This window comes from Schistosoma mansoni, chromosome 2 (assembly GCF_000237925.1).
Source record: "Schistosoma mansoni strain Puerto Rico chromosome 2, complete genome".
In the NCBI taxonomy this organism is placed as follows: domain Eukaryota; kingdom Metazoa; phylum Platyhelminthes; class Trematoda; order Strigeidida; family Schistosomatidae; genus Schistosoma; species Schistosoma mansoni.
Window position 1 is genome coordinate 25684342 of NC_031496.1, and position 19528 is coordinate 25703869.

Genomic DNA, 19528 nt, shown 5'->3' on the forward strand with positions numbered 1-19528 from the left:
GAACCTGATGAGAAATTATTGAAAAGAATATTCTTCGTTTATATAATTGTGTTTTCTTCTAAAACCTTAACATAAAACTATCCCTTGCTTTTTGTCTCCCAATTTTATTTACTTACTTTCCTAAGTTTTGCTAGTTCGTGTTATGGTCTGTACCACTGACTTTCTCTGTCTGTGGTGTGAATTATAGAAAGTTTAACTGAGACACAAGAGTCCCAAGCAATGTATTGGTGGACTTCTGTCAAGCTTCTGAGTGACGTCTTTCATCCTTCAAATGACCTTACACGAACAAAAAGCCCTAACGAAACTCAGAACTGGAAAAGATATTGTCATAGTTCCAGAGCACAAAGAACGAACTACAGTATTTATTTACTACAAATTCATTCGCTGAGATTTTACAAATATATATTATTCCTATATAATGTCTTACAGTATTTATTATTTATTTATTAGAACACATAAACAGTGGTATGAATGGGCAGCAAATACATATGCGCCACACGATAACAACGAGAACGTGAAGAGATAGAGAATGTAGAGTTCATATAAAAGCCTTCTTTCGACCACAAACGAAGGCTTTTACGCAACAAAATTGGGAAAAGCTTGCGTTAGGACCGAGAAGCCTGGTAGTCGGAACATGCCAATGAGTTCGAAGCGACAGCCGCATCTGATAACTGCTGGAAGCTCTTCCAACTCCTTCGAGTCACTAGCAGAAAGAAGTCTGGTGTCAGCGAAACAATGTGTGAAGACGATGGGACGCCAATCACTAACATCTGTCGACGTCTTGGACGATGGGCAGTTCAACTGGTCTGATAACCCTGCAACATCGATCAGACTGTCCTTTCCTCCATGGCCTGCGACGACTGATCCACCTAACGATGCGGAAGTCCTCGAGGAACTCAAACTCTTGAAGCGCTACAAATTACCGAGCCCAAATGACTTACTTCCGGCCCATTTTAAATATGTTGGTGACTTTCTGGTTTAGGAACTAACTGAATTGTTTACAAAGGTTTGGGAGCTAGAGAGTGTTCCAACGTCTTGGAATGAGTCGATAGTTGTCCCTATTTTTGAAAAGGGTTCACGTCGTTTCGGTAACAACTATCAAGGAATGAGTCTGCTTCCGGTTGTATCCAAACTACTGACCTCCGTCATACTTCGTAGGTTGTTCAAAATCCGAAAAAAATTGACTCGCGAAGAGTAGGCTGGATTTCGTTCCGGTCGAGGACGTATTGATCATATCTTCACCCTCCGCTAAATGTCAGAACACCGTCATACTTATCACCGACCAACAATCGTGGTGTTTCTTGACATTAGGGCTACCTTCGATTAGTTGGACAGGACTGTTCTCTGGGATTGTCTATTGAAGAAGGGTGTGCCTCAGAAGTTTATTAACATCTTAAAAACCCTATATGCAAACACCTCAGGCAGAGCGAGGGCACACAACCACCTTTCTCTATTGTTCCTTTCAGGCAGTGGGGTTAGTCAGGGTTGCCCAATCTCACCATTCCTCTTCAACTTTGCCATCTATGACATTCTGGAAACAACTCTGATGGATGTAAATAATTGCGGTGTGGATCTGTTGCCTGGAGAAAGACTTCTCGACCTTGAATATGCGGATGATATTGTCTTAATGTGCGATAATGCCCAAGGCATGCAATCCGCACTTAATCAGTTCGCAATCAGTGTCCGCAGGTACGGTATATACTTTGCACCCTCCAAGTGCAAAGTACTCCTACAAGACTGGCAGGATTCTAATCCTGTACTCACCCTGGATGGTGAGTAGATTGAGGTAGTTGGGAAGTTCGTGTATCTAGGTAGCTGCATAAGTGCTGGTGGTGGCGTGAGTGATGAGATCAATTCACGTATAGTAAAAGCAAGAGCGGCTTATGCCAATCTGGGCCATCTTAAGCGCCTTTGTGATGTTAGTCTGGCTGTAAAAGGTCGAATTTACAACGCGTCGGTGAGAGCAGCTTTGCATTGTTTGTGAAACTTGGCTTCCGAGTTGAGGATGTTAGACGTCTCTCTGTGCTTGATCATCGTTGTCTTTGAAGGATTGCTAACATCCAGTGGCAACACCATGTTAGTGATGCAGAGGTTCGGCATCGTGTGTTCGGGCGCAGAGACGATAATCCAATTGGTGTCACCACCTTGAAACACCGACTTCGGTGGCCTGGACATGTTCTACGAATCTCGTCCCACAGAATTCCACGTCGTGCATTATTTGCCGATGCTGGGACTGGTTGGAAAAAGCGGAGAGGTGGTCAGTGTATGACACCCTTCCACGGTGTGGGCAACCGGGAAGTGATAACTACCCTCATACCTCTCTAACAGCACTCAAGACCACTGTATTCATAATCAATCTCCTTCTTCAATTCCTACTATTCCTTCTACCTTGACTTTCAACACCAAACTTCCTCTCTTGGTTTCCTCCTCAAGTGTCACCATGGCCAACGATTCTAGTGTGCGAAACACTGTCCCAGGTCTACTAAAACCTCGCTCCAAACTACACATTGGAGCCTTCAACGTACGTACCCTATGCCAAATCGATCAACAGGCCTCCTTAGCTAAAACCCTAGAATCCCGTACCATTGATGTATGCTGTGTCTCAGAAACACGCATACAGGATCCCAGTGTGGTCATTCACTTGACCTCACCTCGCCAAAATGGACAGCCAACGAAATACACCCTCCGTGTATCTGGCGACCCGTTGGCTAGTTCTCGCGGACTTGCAGGTGTAGGCATAGCACTAAGTACAAGGGCAGAATAGGCACTACTAGAATGGATCCCCGTTAACAGTCGCCTGTGTGCTGTCCGGCTAAATGGCTCCGTAAGAACTCGGAAGGATAGGGACACACGTCGTTGCCTTTTCGTCGTTTCTGCCTACGCTCCCACTGACTGCAGCCATGATGAAGTGAAAGATGACTTTTACAGAAAGCTCTCTGAGCTTCTTCAGAAAGCTAAGCGCTCAGACATAGTATTCGTAGCGGGTGACTTTAATGCCCAATTGGGCAGCTTAAATCAAACAGAAAGAAATTTAGGTGGGTGTTTTAGTATTCCGGCTCAACGAACCGATAATGGTGATCGTCTGTTGCAACTATGTTCAGACAATCGTTTATTTTTAGCAAGCACTAATTTTAAGCATAAGGAGAGACATCGTCTAATATGGCGGCCACCTGCACCAAACCAACGATGGACTCAAATAGACCATATTGTCATCAGTCATCGTCGGAGAGGCTCAATAGAAGATTGTCGCTCGTATTGGAATACTTGTTTAGACTCTGATCACGCTTTAATACGAGCGCGCATTTGTCTGCGCCTCAATGGACGCAGGAAAATTACACTAAGAAGACCCATTAGGATTGAACTGGAGGACGAGAAAGCCAAATGCGAATTCCAGAAACAACTGAGTTCACATCTAGGCAGTTCTGTAAACGAGACTGACCCAGATGCTGCTTGGAAAGACATACGAACAGCTGTGGAAACAGCAGTAACATCTATTAGTCATTTAAACCATAGGGCTCCAAAAAACCAGTGGATTTCCTCTAAGTCTATTTCACTGATGGATTCGCGTAAACTCATCCCATCAGGCTCTGAACATGACGAAGAGCGTAAACAAATTAGATCTAGGTTAACTAAAAGTCTAAGGAACGATCGTGAGCAGTGGTGGGCAACGAAAGCAAAAGAGATGGAAAAGGCAGCGGCTGTAGGCAACACCAGGCAACTATTCAGACTAATAAAAGAAACCGGAATTAAGAAGTCAAGTGTAAGTGAGACAATCTCCGAAAAAGACGGAACCCTTATCTGCTCTCAACCCAAACGTTTAGAACGATGGGCGGAACACTTTAAGGAGCAGTTTAGCTGGCCTTCAGCTACTGCACAACTACCCACTATTCCTAGAAAACCTGAATGGAACATTGAAGTAGGCCCCCGACCCTACTTGAAGTTCAAAAAGCTATAACTAATCTGAAACGAGGAAGAGCAGCTGGTCCTGATGGATTGGCTCCAGAGGTCTTTAAATATGATGGTCCAATTTTAACGATTAGGTTGACTAATATTCTGGCTAAAATCTGGGAGACGGATGTAATCCCATCCGACTGGTCACAATCACTGATTGTCCCAATATATAAAAAGGGGTCAAAATCATCCTGCGATAACCATAGAGGGATTAGTCTGACTAACATAGCATCTAAAATACTAGCCTCAATAATTATCAGGCGCCTAACTAAGACTCGTGAACTGCAAACACGAGAAAATCAGGCTGGCTTCAGACCTGGTCGTGGCTGTATCGACCACATATTCACCATTCGTCAAGTTTTAGAGCACAGACACGCTTATCGGCGTCCGACAATGATAGTTTTTCTTGACTTGAAAGCAGCATTTGACTCTGTAGACCGACAGGTTCTGTGGCAGTGTCTGTCATTAAAAGGTGTACCTGAGAAGTACATAAACCTTGTGAAGGCTCTTTACTCGAACACTACCAGTCGAGTGAGAGCTTATGGCGAACTGTCATATGATTTTACAACCTCAAGTGGTGTCCGTCAAGGCTGTCCACTATCCCCATTTTTGTTTAACTTCATTATAGACCTGCTGCTGGAAATAACACTCTCGTCGACTGAATTTTCAGGAATTGACCTCCTATCAGCAGGGCCACTTATCGACTTGGAATACGCAGATGACATAGTCCTGTTTGGTGAAGACGCTGACAAAATGCAGAGTCTTCTGTTGGAACTCAGTAATAATGCAAGGATGTTTGGGATGCGTTTCTCCCCATCCAAATGTAAATTGTTACTCCAGGACTGGCCTGCATCAACACCCGAACTAAGGATAGGGAGTGAAGTAGTCGAACGCGTCGACAACTTCACTTATCTTGGAAGTCTGATCAGCCCTAATGGGTTGGTGTCTGACGAAATCTCAGCACGGATTCAAAAAGCTCGTTTGGCTTTTGCCAACTTACGTCACCTATGGTGAAGACGAGATATCCGTCTATCAATTAAAGGACGAGTATACTGCGCATCAGTCCGCTCTGTTCTACTTTACGGCTGTGAAACATGGCCATTAAGAGTAGAAGATACTCGTAGGTTACTAGTATTTGACCACAAATGTCTTAGGAATATTGCTCGCATCTGCTGGGATCACTGGGTAAGTAATAGTGAGGTTAGACGCAGGGTATTAGGGAACGATGGTAAATCGGTTGATGAGTTTGTGAATCTTCATCGACTGAGATGGTTGGGCCACGTGTTACGTATGCCTGAACACCGATTACCACGACGCGCTATGATGACTAGTGTAGGAGATGGTTGGAAGAGAGTTAAGGGCGGCCAAACCAAAACGTGGCATCAGTGCTTGAAGTCACTAACTTCTAGTCTGAGCCATGTTGGCAGATGCAGACTACCTGGTTGGGGTCCGCGTGACTATCGTAACCAATGGTTGGAGACTCTAGGTGACATGGCTCAGAATCGATCACAATGGCGTAGGTGTATACACTCTTTATCTTCCCTTAAACCTTGAGACTAAAATTGCTTCATATCTCCCTTCCTGTACTATATCCTTATATACAACCTATAATTTATATACTACCACCACCACTAAATAAACTACTTCTATGAATCCGGTGTTCATCTTGTTGTGCTAACGAGGTATGGCAACTTGGACCGATGCATATACGTGCCTGGTCCTACGTTGTAGCTGACTGACTGACAGTGTATGACATGGTGTCGTGATATGAAAGAAAGCTACGAAGGGCTGACTTCTGTTGGTCCCTTCTGACTCCCTGGTTGTATTCCTAGAGATGATGTAACACATTAACTAGAGACATTATCAGATATCGCTCAGAATAGAAGCCAGTTACGATCCTGCTGTAACCTTTTACTTTCTTCATAAAATATAAACGTAACTTTTTTAACTGTAAAATTTTTCGGGGTTGTAATTTTGCTAATTGAACTGTCTCTCTCATTATTATTTCATTCTCATACACTAATTTTTGTTCATTGTTGTTTTTCTTTTCTATTATTTTATTTGAACATAAATACTGGTACAAGGGGGCATCAGATATATATGCGCCAGATAAAACAATGAGAATGGGAAGAGAAAACGGGTAAGATGCATATATATATATATATATATAATAGAATAATAGTGGGCGAAACAGAAATGTACAATCAGAACTCTTTCAGTTAAGGAAGTTAAAACCACTGTTGTATAGGTACAATGTTCAGTGTTAACGAACATAACCGTAAGACTACGTAGCTGGTTTGCAAAAAACAGCCGTTAGGTATTGTTGTAATCTTTTGTGTACTTTAAATTTCAGAATTCACAAGAAGGTTATTTGATTCTCAGTAGCTGAACAAGCGTTGCAAAAAGGGATAACCAGTGGAATATTTTTTATGTTCAACTTTGTTCGTAATAATCATTTTTCTGAACATGGGCTTACTTTCTAACTTGCATGGAAAACTCTTTGACTAAGTGTTGAGGAAGCCTGTTTGAATTTGGATGCACTAGTAATTAAGTACACGCGCCTAATTAATAATACACAACTTGTTCTTTCTTTTGTCGATCCTTTTAAATTACAATCAAACTTTGCAATGACAACTAAAATACACAGCAATCAATGCTTTAGCATATGTCAACTACTCATTAAGTTGTACGGTATGACGTTTTTTCTTTTCCATAAATTTCTTTAAGCATGTACCATTTTTAACGTTCATTGCAGTTGTCATGTGGTGTTTTATGGGAATAAAGACGAACACAGGAGACGTTTGGGGTTATGCCAAAGGTATGTTAAAAGTTGGAGCAAAATTAGATAAACTAACGTGTATTTAGGCGAAACACAGACAACCCGGGTTGTCGCTGGCCAGCGACATTTAAAACACAGAGCAACGTATAGAGGAAAATCCGCATTATCTTCCCCGGACAGTCTAAAAAACAGACATTTCGGAGCGCTACTCCATTATTTCTCCTGTATTTTTCCCTTCATTTCCAGTCTATTGGTTGCATGGGTTTAAATATGAAATAAATGCGAGTTGGTACATGTACCAAATTCTGAGGTAATGATCAAAATTGATATAAGGCTTTAAAAATTTAGAGGCCGACAAAGTTGGTAAGAGTGTAATTCAACCAAATAACTTACAAAATCCAGAATGACTTTGTGGAGCCAACATAGTATCCAAACTTGTGAATTTGGCGCAACTAATTCCAATATCTAATATCTTTGACAGACGACCTTGTCATCAGTGTTCGGTAATTAGGATAGTACGTTGGTAGAACTGCACTAATATTTAACTGTGAGGTCCCAGCTCACCCTTGAAAGTGCTCACTGATTAGGTTGATACCACTTGTACGGGTGAGGCTTCCCAGTCGTTGACCAATCGATAAAAATAACGGAACCTCACTATGAGTCTATTTGATCGTTGTTTTTAAACCTTCTTGCTATGGCCCTGGAGATTATTAGTGCTCAGTGACGCAAAAGGATAGGACATACAAACACCCAACTCATAATTAAAGATACGAAATGCCTATATAAGGTCACCTGCAGTTATATGATAAGGGGCAAAGGTGTAGGCATTTTAAGCGATCGTCGTAAAATAGTTTGGAAGGACTCTTAATTAACTTTGTTCCTGCACTCTGAACCCAAGCAAGTGAGTTGGTGTTCTAAATAAGAAATAAACCAGCTGCTTGGACATATTACTCTAGTTGTTGTAGTGGTAAAAAAATCCCCAAAATCAGTAGCTCTGTAAGTTTGACGTTAGATGCTGATCACATTAGTTTCAATGGACTCGCCTAGATGAGGGCTGTTGGTTATGCTTCCTCACCAGATCACGGGTGGGAACGCCGTGCTCAACCTCATCTGTGATCGCTACCCAGTTTAGATCAGTCACTTCTCTACATGTTGATAACCAATCAAATATATCTTCGAACCTCCTCGCTTCTGACTTTTGATTTCACTGGGTGGGCACGGTTCAACTAAAGAAGGTGTTGCTGGTTAAAGTGTTGCCAAACTAAAATATCTGTAGCATCTTCAATTTGGTCTTACATATGTGAAATATTAAATTCGAAACATCTGGTTAAGGCATTTGAACGCTTGCAGAGTATGTGCAAGTGATTATGGCCCATGACCCTTAATGACAAATCTTGAAGATACGACTAGTATTCTAGTTTGACAACTATTAACCAGTAACACTTATATTCGAATCTTTCCCAACTGGGTTAAAATCAGAAGTCAGATGCGAAGAGGTAGGAAAGATATATTTGATACGTTATCAATATATCGCGAAGTGTTTACTCTAATCTGGCTAGTGAATTGTAGGAGCTGTTTCCCACGCTGAGTCATAACTTGATCTGGTGCGGATGCATGACCGAACAGAAATTGATGTCGCTTTCAATTCTGTTAGGTGTTAGTAAAAGCCAGTTCAGACATCAGCAAGTAAGCCAAAAAAGATTTCACAGATTTTTGAAAATCATCACGAATGACCTTGGAAAATTTCTCCATTTTGAGTTATTAAAAAACCGTCACAACTGACAGGCTGATCATGGAATTTTGTCCTTGAACTGCAAATTCTAGAGTACGGCCGGTATAAGCCTCTTCGACCAAGAAGTGAACGGTGAAGTTAATTTATTTGATAGCAGCTTCCTGCGGGTAGACTATAGTCACGAACGAAAAAACCCATTTGTCTCCGCCAACGATTCTATCCTTTCATTACTCTGCTAATTACAGAGAATTATAAAATAGCTTCAAATGACCTTTTTAAACAGACTTTTGTTGCCGACAGTGATTAATTTCAGCCCTAAAATGTTAGGAATCTTTGACAGCAAAAACCTCTCTCAAAAAAACCAACATCCTGGTTCATATTCATTGACTAATCATCCCTCTGGAAGAGCTGATAGGGTAGTATTTTTTCAAAAAACGTTTAAACAAGCATTTATGCCTTAAAAATGAACGTTTACATGAGACCATTAACTCTGGTGCTTATTTTTAATGATTTCAGCAAATGGGACGAGATTACATGGCGGTGACAGCACCTGCATGGTCGAGCCATGCTATATCAATTATGTCTTCAGCGTTTACTATTTCTGACCTTCTCTAAGCGTCAAGTGTTGAATGTAAATCCTAGCACTTGTCGTATATTCGGCTTCAAGGATCTTGTAATCGTGGACCAATACCACTCCACACTCACATACTTTTTCGGATCACTTTGGAGCTGTAACCTACAATTTGTGGTATATTTTACTCCCAAACACTTCCTATGACTCTAGCTGTTTCTTCGTTGTTGACAGACATATGGAAAGTCAGGACTTTGACTATAAGGTTAATCTGATCTAGGGATGGCATTTAGTCTCCATCCTAGGAAACATAGAGAGATTTTCAACTACATTATTCACTGAAGCATACGACTTACAAAATGCATACGTTAATTTACCAAACACATTCAATTTTACTTGTGGAGAACCATTTATTTGCAGAAATATTTATTACTACTGTCAATAGTATTGACAGACAGAGCGCTGAAGTCACCAACCTCGGTTGCAAGTGTGAATTATGATTAGCTGCAATTAAAACCACATAAAATTACCGGGCTTTCCAGGTGTTCAGTAAACATAAATGTGTATTACCACTGTCTGCCGTTGCTAAACAAATAACGATTCATAAACACTTTCATTGACTACATCTTTTCTGTATAAGCTGACCAGCTCCAATTGACTTTGTAGATGTGTTTCACAATAACCTTCCTTTCAATATGGATGAAATTATAAAAAGTACAAACACACTTAAGTTGTACTTTAGTACAAAGTTTGCCACTTCATAGGTGTGTAGTGACCGGCCAGTCTCGATAAGAACACGATTGGAATAACGGAAACAATTATTATTATTGTAACCAATTGTACCAGAGATTGTTTTACTGTATTTGTTTAACTGTATCAGTTTCACTTCTTGTTCCACTATCCGCCTTGTTTGGTTCGAGCTTGCTCACGCACTGCTTATTCGCTTGTACTCTTTGACACGTCTCGGTATTATTTCGATACCACGAGATCGCCAATAAATATACTTGATCTGGACTAGTAAAGCCTTCTGATTTACGGGCTATCAAGGGAACCAAGTCGTTTTTGGACGCGTAATCCAATAGTAGCGGTGATCATAGTCCGTCCACGACTCGACATCCACTACAACTGGTGAGCCGTATTTGGAACACGCAATACAGCTGGTAACCCAATCCATCGAGCACAAGTCAAACTTGGCCAATTCTCCAAACCAGATCAATCCGGTGAGTCTATTTATCTATCCACATCTGTTGCATATATTCGTATTGATATTTTTCAATATATAATATTTTGGCAACTTAATATGGTAGATAACGATAAGAATAACATAAATATGATAGACTCCGAGATACAGGTTATCAGTTTTCGACCGGTTCCTTTCATCCCTCATGATCCAGAAGTCTGGTTCGCGGCACTGGAATCTCAATTTGAGATCCGCCGCATAACCAATCAAAGGCAGAAGTACGCCTACGCTTTGGAATCATTGCCCGGGGATCACCTAACCGCTGTCCGTGAGGTTGTCCTCAATCCCAACGTTCCAAACGTTTATGACCGTCTTAAGGATGCCATCCTTCGACATTTCCTCCCATCAAGAGAGGAACGATTGAGGACACTATTAGCACGTCACCCTATGGGTGATGCTAAGCCGAGCCACCACCTCACGCGCCTGCAATCCCTTGCAGGAAACATGACAGCTGACTCTGAGATAGTAAAAGAGTTGTGGCTCGAAGCCTTACCAGTCAGTATCCAGCCAACCCTTACGGCTCTGCTCGAGGACACCCCGCTCAACAAGGTGGCCCTCATAGCAGATAAGATTCTAGCACGAGTTAACACCAAAGACGACTATTTGGTTGCTAGTACTTCCCGTTCTAACGTTGATCTCGATGCTAGACGACCTCCGGCTCATGGGGATAGGGACAGATGTATCCATACTCGTCTCAGTTTCCGAGACCGCGCAAATGTGCCAGCCCCCTACGTCCCCCGACCCAGGTCACAATCTCGTAAGGCCGTAACGACTCGCCCCAAGCGGGCATCTTCCAAGCCACGCCAGAAGGCGGTTTCGGAAGCGAGTCCAGGTTGGTGCTGGTTTCACCGTGCTTTCGGAGCCGGTGCCCGTCATTGTCGAGCTCCCTGCTCATACAAGGCGGGAAACTCCTCAGCCGGCGAGTAAATGCAGCCGTACTCGCCGGCACTTCACCTCAGGTTGGCCGTTTATTTTACGTGCACGATTATCGCACCAACGCTAGGTACCTTGTGGATACGGGTGCCCAAGTTTCTGTCGTACCTATCGGTAACAGTAAGTCTCAAGCCACTATGCTTCGACTACGCGCTGCGAATGGCTCAGTCATTCCCACCTATGGTACACGACAACTTACGGTCAACCTGAGCAACCGACGACAGTATCTGTGGACGTTCATCATTGCCGATGTTCCCACAGCTATACTCGGTATCGATTTCCTACAGCACTATGAATTGCTAGTCGATTCACGTAGGCTGCAGCTAATTGATACTTCGTCGAACAGCAACTTTATGGGCTCTAAAGCCCACACAAACGCGTACCGAATCACAGGTGTATTTCATTCGCGTGACGATTTATTCCACGTTTTATTTCAGAAATTCCCCAAATTGACTAAACCTCTCGAGGAGACTCCATCGGTGACCAATCGTGTGGTACACCACATAGTCACCCGCGGACCACCAGTCACGGCAAGACCTCGCCGACTGGCACCGGACAAATTAGCTTTCGCTAAACGTGAGTTTGACAATTTACTAGCTACTGGTATTATTCGTCCTTCTCACAGTCCTTGGGCCTCACCTCTCCACATGGTTCGAAAAAAGGATGGGGTTAGTTGGAGACCATGCGGAGACTACCGAGCGTTAAACACAGCTACACGTTTCGATAGCTATCCCATCCCCCACATACATGACATCACGGCATCACTCAAGGGCACGACAATTTTTTCCAAGATCGATCTGATACGAGCATATCATCAGATCCCAGTCGCTCTTGAAGATATAGAGAAAACTGCCATCACGACTCCTTTCGGTTTATTTGAGTTCCTACGAATGCCATTTGGATTATGGAATGCTGCTCAAACTTTCCAAAGGTTTATCGATAGCATTGTACGAGACCTAGATTTTGTTCACGTCTATATTGATGACCTGCTAATCGCATCATCAAACGTAGATGAACATTATCAACACCTGACGCTACTATTCCAGCGCCTTTCGGATAATGGAATAATAGTCAACCCCGACAAGTGTGAACTCGGGAAGAAGGAAATAAAATTCTTAGGTCATGTTATTAAGCATGAGGGTATTCTACCTTGTGAGGATAAAGTACGTACTATAAAGGAGTACACTGTACCGTCCACACTCAAGGAACTGAAGGCATTTCTCGGTTTGGTCAACTTCTACCGACGCTTCATTTCGCACGCGGCAGAACAGTTACGACCGTTAACCGATTTACTTCGCGGTAATCCACGCAAACTGGAATGGAACGACGCCGCACGTACTGCATTTTCAGATATCAAAACGGCCCTAGCTCAAGCCACACTTCTCGTGCATCCTGACCCATCAGCCACGCTTAGTATAGCGGTTGATGCATCGGATTTCGCCATAGGAGCCGTTATGCAACAGAATATCTCCGGTAGTTGGCAGCCCCTCGAATTTTTCTCACGACGCCTCACTCCCACGGAGACGAGATATAGCGCTTTTGGTCGCGAACTGCTAGCAGCCTACTGCGCCATCAAACATTTCCGGCACGCTGTAGAAGGTCGTAAGTTCATCTTATTCACCGACCATAAGCCCTTAACGTATGCTCTGCATACCAAGTCTGACCGCTACTCACCACGAGAGTGCAGACATTTGGACTATATCTCCCAGTTCACGACAGACCTTCGTCACGTCAAGGGCGAGTCGAACTGTGTTGCTGATGCTTTATCACGTATCCAACTGAATGCAGTTACTTTGCCAATGCTTGACCTACCTGCTATAGCCGCCGCCCAAGCAAACGATACTTCATGCACGGAAGCACAACAGTCTACGTCCCTTCAGTGCCGGGAAGTACCCCTAGCTACTAGCTCAGGTACTATCCTATGCGATACTTCTACGGGCCTCCCTCGACCCATCGTACCCTCCGCTTATCGCCGTCTCGTCTTTGATGCCCTTCATGGTCTATCTCATCCTGGTATCGCAGCCACCCTACGCCTCATCGCTGCACGATACGTCTGGCCGTCAATGAATAAAGATGTCCGTATGTGGGTAAAACAATGTTTACAATGTCAACGATCAAAAGTGCACAGGCACGTAGCTGCCCCTATTGGCACTTTCGCTACGCCTGATGCTCGCTTCGATCACGTTCACATAGACATTGTAGGACAATTACCACCATCGCACGGGTATGATCACATACTCACATGCATTGATCGTTTCACAAGATAGCCCGAAGCTATTCCCATCACGTCTATTACGGCGGAGACAGTCGCTCACCGCTTCGTAGAACGATGGATAGCTATGTACGGTTGTCCCTCGACTGTCATGACTGACCGAGGATAACAATTTGAGTCCGCATTATTCTCCTCACTAACACGGCTGCTTGGTACGGAACGCATACGCACTACCGCCTACCATCCAGCATCAAACGGTTTAGTTGAACGGTTTCATCGCCAACTTAAAAGTGCTCTTCGAGCACACGAAAACGACAATTGGTACGAAACCCTTCCGCTCGTCCTCCTGGGAATCAGAACGAGTCTAAAGGCAGATATTCAATGTTCCGCCGCTGAACTTGTTTACGGCACGACATTGCGTCTGCCTGGGGAATTTTTCACACCACGGAGCAGCACTAAGTTCGGCGAATCAGACTACGTCCAACGACTGTCTGCATTCATGCGAACACTGACTCCGGTGTCAACTCGTATACAACATCGACAGGTCGCTCTCCCTCGAGAGTTATCTACCTGTTCACATGTTTTCATACGAGTAGATTTGGTACGCAAACCTCTACAACAGCCTTACGAAGGACCTTTTCACGTGATTTCCCGTCACGAAAAGACCTTCAGGGTTGATCGACGTGGCCGCATCGAAACAGTCAGCATTGATCGTCTCAAGCCAGCACACGTCGATGACAGTGCTATACCTGATAAGCCGAGACCCAATGTTAGACCCATCAGAGCTTCTAGCGGGATTTCTACATCTACTTCGGATCCCACGCTAGATGCACCTGAGACCTCATTCTCACGTCCCAGTCAACAGCACGTGTCATCTGCCCTCGTCTACGGACGAGACTTCTGTCTCACGTCCAGACCTGCAGACCACACCGCCCTTGACTGCGGATGAGATTGCAGGCTCACGAGGTTCGAACGAGACTACCGTCTCACGTTCTGGTCGCCGAGTACGCTTACCCGTACGCTTTCTCGACTAACCTCATAACCAACTACGGATACAGTATAGGAATCTACCCCTATACTACACGAAAGCTACACTTTTCTCTTTTTCTTTCATTTTTTTGTTTACCCCGAGCCTACGCCTCTGACCATCGCTGTTCTGGTATCGTCGACTTTAGTCAATCTTGGCGAAAGCTGGCCTGATCACCCACGCTATAGTCAACGCACTCAGTCGATCTCTCTGACTCCAAATACGTATGATATACATTTGGTCCCGAACATGGTTATCCTGGTCGCATCTCGTTCCTTGGCTCAATCTGGTTTCGTCCTACGTCTGCAGCGTTTCTGGTCCGGACCTCTACGAACGCAACCTTCAGATTCTGGATACAAACCACTCTGGTGTAGCATGCTAATCCAAGCAATCAATACGGTACGTTCCTTCTGGTACCGTTCTACGTCAAAGACTTTTGGTGGCAACTCGAGGATCAACGATCACTCCCTGTTCTGCCAACGCCTTCGTCCTACAATTGCACGTTTCGCGATCAGTCCCACGAACGAAACCGCTACGTATCGAAAGAGTAAACCCTTTCTAGCGGGGGGCTCCTGTAGTGACCGGCCAGTCTCGATAAGAACACGATTGGAATAACGGAAACAATTATTATTATTGTAACCAATTGTACCAGAGATTGTTTTACTGTATTTGTTTAACTGTATCAGTTTCACTTCTTGTTCCACTATCCGCCTTGTTTGGTTCGAGCTTGCTCACGCACTGCTTATTCGCTTGTACTCTTTGGCACGTCTCGGTATTATTTCGATACCACGAGATCGCCAATAAATATACTTGATCTGGACTAGTAAAGCCTTCTGATTTACGGGCTATCAAGGGAACCAAGTCGTTTTTGGACGCGTAATCCAATAGTAGCGGTGATCATAGTCCGTCCACGACTCGACATCCACTACAGGTGATTGTAAGATACAAATATTAGCTGTCATGACATGTTAAAGTTTATGCTTGTTCAATGCTCAAGCAGAAAATAATTCAGATCTAAGCCTAGAAATACGTCTGGATGAATTTGTTCCAAGTGAGTTCAAAACTGTGAAATGTTTGGTTGGCTTGAGACAAAATAAAGGTGACTTAAAATTTCCACGAATGAGGCATAAATCAAAAAACAGACCACGTTTATTGACCATAAAGTATGAGCTAGAACTGTTAGAAATGTGTAGAAAGTAACAAAATTCCCAAATTTGTTCGCAAAACTGGGAAATATCGATCCAACAATACGTACGGCAACATGTCATACATGAGTAATTACTGCCGCACGGTGCTTCGCCGTGAGGTTATGACACAAAAATCTGGGTAGACGTCAAAAATGATGCATGTGCAGTGCAGGTTAACCTAGATGTACCAATACTTACTTTACTTACGCCTGTTAACCCTTATGGAGGAGCATAGACCGCACACCAGCATTCTCCATCCAACTCTGTCCTGAGCCTTCCTTTCCAGTTCTTTTTAGTTAACATTCATCCTTTTCATATCTGCTTCTATTTCACGGCGTAATGTGTTCTTTGGCCCTCCTCTTTTCCGCTTCCCTTCACCATTTCAAGTTAGCGATTGCTATGTGGTGCAGTTTGGTGATTTCCTTAATGTAGGTCTGATCCACTTCCAACGTCTTTTCCTAATTTCCTCTTCATCTGGAAGCTGGTTTGTCCTCTCACATAAAACGCTGTTGCTGATAGTATCCGGCCAATGGATAATGAGTATTTTGTGTAGACAACTGTTTATAGATACTTGTACCTTCTTGACGATGGATATAGTAGTTCTCCACGTTTCAGCTCCGTACAGTAGGACCGTCTTGACATTCATATTGAAGATTCTCACTTTAAAATAAGTTGACAGTTGTTTTGAGTTCCATATGTTCTTCAATTGTAGAAATGATGACCTTGCTTTGCCAATCCTCGCCTTTACATCTGCATCCGATCCTCTTTGTTTATCAATGATGCTTCCCAGGTACGTGAATGTTTCCACTGCTTCCAGAGTTTCGCCATGAAGTGTGATTGGGTTGATGTTCTCCGTGTTGCATTTGGGAATCTCGATTTTTTCTTTGTGTATATTGAGGCCTATTGATGCGGAGGCTGCTGCTACATTTGTTGTCATCGTTTGTATTTGTTCGTGTGTATGAGAGAGGAGGGCTAGGTCATCTGAGAAGTCCAAATCGTCTAAATGATTCTGAGCTGTCCATTGTACTCCGTATTTCCCGTCAGATGTCAAAGTCTTCATAATCCAGTCAATCACTAGAAGGAAGAGGAATGGGGAGAGTAGACAGCCTTGTCTGACTCCGGTCCTTACTGGAAATGCATCTGTCAGTTGTCCTCCATGCACCACTTTGCACTGTAGTCCATCGTATGAGATTTGGATAATGTTGACAATCTTTTCAGGAACTCTGTAGTGTCGAAGAAGTTTCCATAATGTTCTCCTGTCTACGCTGTCAAACGCCTTCTCATGGTCAATGAAGTTGATGTGTAGTGATGAGTTCCACACAACTGATTGTTCAACGATTATCCGTAGTGTCGCAATCTAGTCTGTGCACGACGGATCCTTGCGGAATCCAGCCTGTTGATCTCGAAGCTGGGCGTCTACTGAGTCTTTCATCCGATTCAGCAACACTCTGTTGAAAACGTTTCCTGGTACTGATAACAAACTGATGCCTCTGTAATTCTCACATTTGCTCAGATCTCCTTTCTTTGGTATCTTGATGAGATATCCTTCTTTCCAGTCCATTGGCACTTGTTCCTCTTCCCAAATCTTCTTGAATAGAAGGTGAAGCATGTTTGCAGCTACTTCAATGTCTGACTTCAGTGCTTCAGCTGGTATATTGTCAGGTCCTGTCGCTTTCCCGCTCTTAATTTGTCTGATGGCCATCTTGACTTCTTCGATCGTTGGTGGAGTGACATCTATTGGAAGGTCAGTGTGTGCTGCTTCGATGTTCTGTGGGTTCAATGGGGCTGGTCTATTCAGCAGTTCCTCGAAGTATTCTGCCCATCTTTTCCTCTGTTCTTGAATCTCAGTGATTGTCTTTCCTTCTTTGTCCTTGACTGGTCTCTCTAGTTTGCTATATCTTCCTGCCAATTTCTTCGTTGTATCATATAGTTGTCTCATATTCCCTTCTCTTGCAGCTTTTTCCGCCATCGTTGCTAGTTCTCCCATGTGTTTCTGCTTGTCGGCTTTAATGCTTTTCTTCACTTCCCTGTTTGCTTCTGCGTAGTCTGCTTGTGCTTTGACTTTCTCTGCTCGTGTTCGGCTGTTGTTAATTGCTAGTTTCTTGTTCTTCCTTTCTTGAATTTTGTCCAGGGTTCCCATAGAGATCCATTCCTTGTGATGATACTTCTTAGGACCAAGAACCTCCTGACACGTTGAAGTTAGTGCTTCTTTCATCCCTTTCCAGTTGTCCCCCAAAGTAGTTTCTTGTTCTTTTAGTAGATCTTGTAGAGTCTGGAACCTGTTGTTGAGAGTTATCTTGAATTCATTGAGCTTGTCAATATCTCAAAGGAAGGCTGTATTGAACCTTTGTGGTGCTGTTTGTCCAGTTGTCCAGTGTTTCTTTAGCTTCAGTCTCATCTTGGCCACAACCAGATGGTGATCTGAAGCTATGTCAGCTCCTCTCCGGGTTCTCACATCTTCCATTGATCTTCGGAGTTTTTTGTTGATACAAATATAATCTATCTGGTTCTCTGTGGTTTGGTCCGGTGAGATCCATGCAGCTTTGTGTATACGTTTGTGTGAAAATATTGTGCCGCCTATAACCAAATTGTTGAATGCATATAGATTTGCAGATCTCTCCCCATTTTCGTTTCTCACTCCCAGTTACTTCATGTCATCCAATGATATCTTCATATCCTGTGTTGTCCACTCCGACTCTGGCGTTTATATCTCCCATCAGGATGGTGAGGTCCTTTCGTGAGCACTTCTCTATAATTGATTGCAGCCTTTCATAGAACTGATCTTTATCATCGTCGTTGCTATCATTGGTGGGTGCATAACATTGGATAACGTTCATTGTTATCCCTTCCTTCTTTGTCCTGAATGATGCTTTGATTATCCTGGGTCCATGAGATTCCCATCCCACAAGTGCATTTCGTGCTTTTTTGGACAGCATTAGAGCGACTCCCTGAGTGTGTGGAGCATTTTGCCCTTCGTGACCGGAGTACAGCAGCATCTCTCCTGTGTCTAGCCTTTGTTGTCCAGTTTGTGTCCAATGGGTTTCGCTGATTCCGAGTACTGCCAAGTTGTATCTCCTCATTTCCATTGCTGTTTGGCTGGTCTTTCCTGTCTCCCACATTGTCCGGACGTTCCATGTACCTATAAAGAGTGTTGCTCTGGTTGTAAGAAGGTTCATCGGTCTCGTGACTTCCGAAGAATTTCGGCTTTCATCATGAGACGTCATAATTATTCCTTCAACTCCCAGGGCAGAGTTTAAATGGTTTGGATAATTTTTTCTGGTTAGCGCTTTTTTAGCGATTTAGCTTTTCTACAGGATGGGGTCGCTAACCCCATGCCCAACCCTCCTCCTTTACCCGGGCTTGGGACCGGTAGTAGCTCTAGAAGATCTACAGGCGGAGTTAGATGTTCCAGTAAACTTGCCTATCACTGCCGCCAAGAATGCTTACATGCGCATCGGAAACGTAAATATCAATATCTGAGATACAAGGTAAGGTTCAGAGCCTTTAGTCTTGTCCCACAATGATCAAGTGGTAATAGTAAGTCATGGGCTCAGGACTACTACTCACCGCCGTTCTGTTGTATAAGAATGGTATAGAGCAATATATATCTTTCGGCGAACATCTATCCAGTTAGAATTGAATATACTTATCACTGTTCACACAGCACGAAGGCGGTCCAGATCTCCGAAAACGTATGAAAGATAACCGTCAGCTAGATTTCTGAGCTGCTTGATGTATCACTTTTAGTGAGGCTTGAACAAGTGAACCGCTTTACTTTATTTCGCGATAGATTGATAGACTAGTTAATTTAAGTGTCCAAGACACTAAGAATCAGCTTTGGGTTAGATATATCCCTCTCTTTGTTTCTACGCTTAGTTGCTGGAAATTCGCGGGTT

General features: G+C 43.5%; 1 protein-coding gene across 1 annotated transcript in view; it reads right to left on the reverse strand.

The window, feature by feature from the left end:
- Positions 1-7154, reverse strand: part of Smp_124650 (hypothetical protein) — a gene marked incomplete at both ends in the record, with an annotated part of 17036 nt that extends 9882 nt beyond the window's left edge. The window contains one exon of the mRNA XM_018796207.1: positions 7124-7154. Within this exon, the coding sequence (XP_018650443.1) occupies positions 7124-7154 (31 nt within the window). The remainder of the gene's footprint in view (positions 1-7123) is intronic.
- Between the last annotated feature and the right edge of the window lie 12374 nt (positions 7155-19528).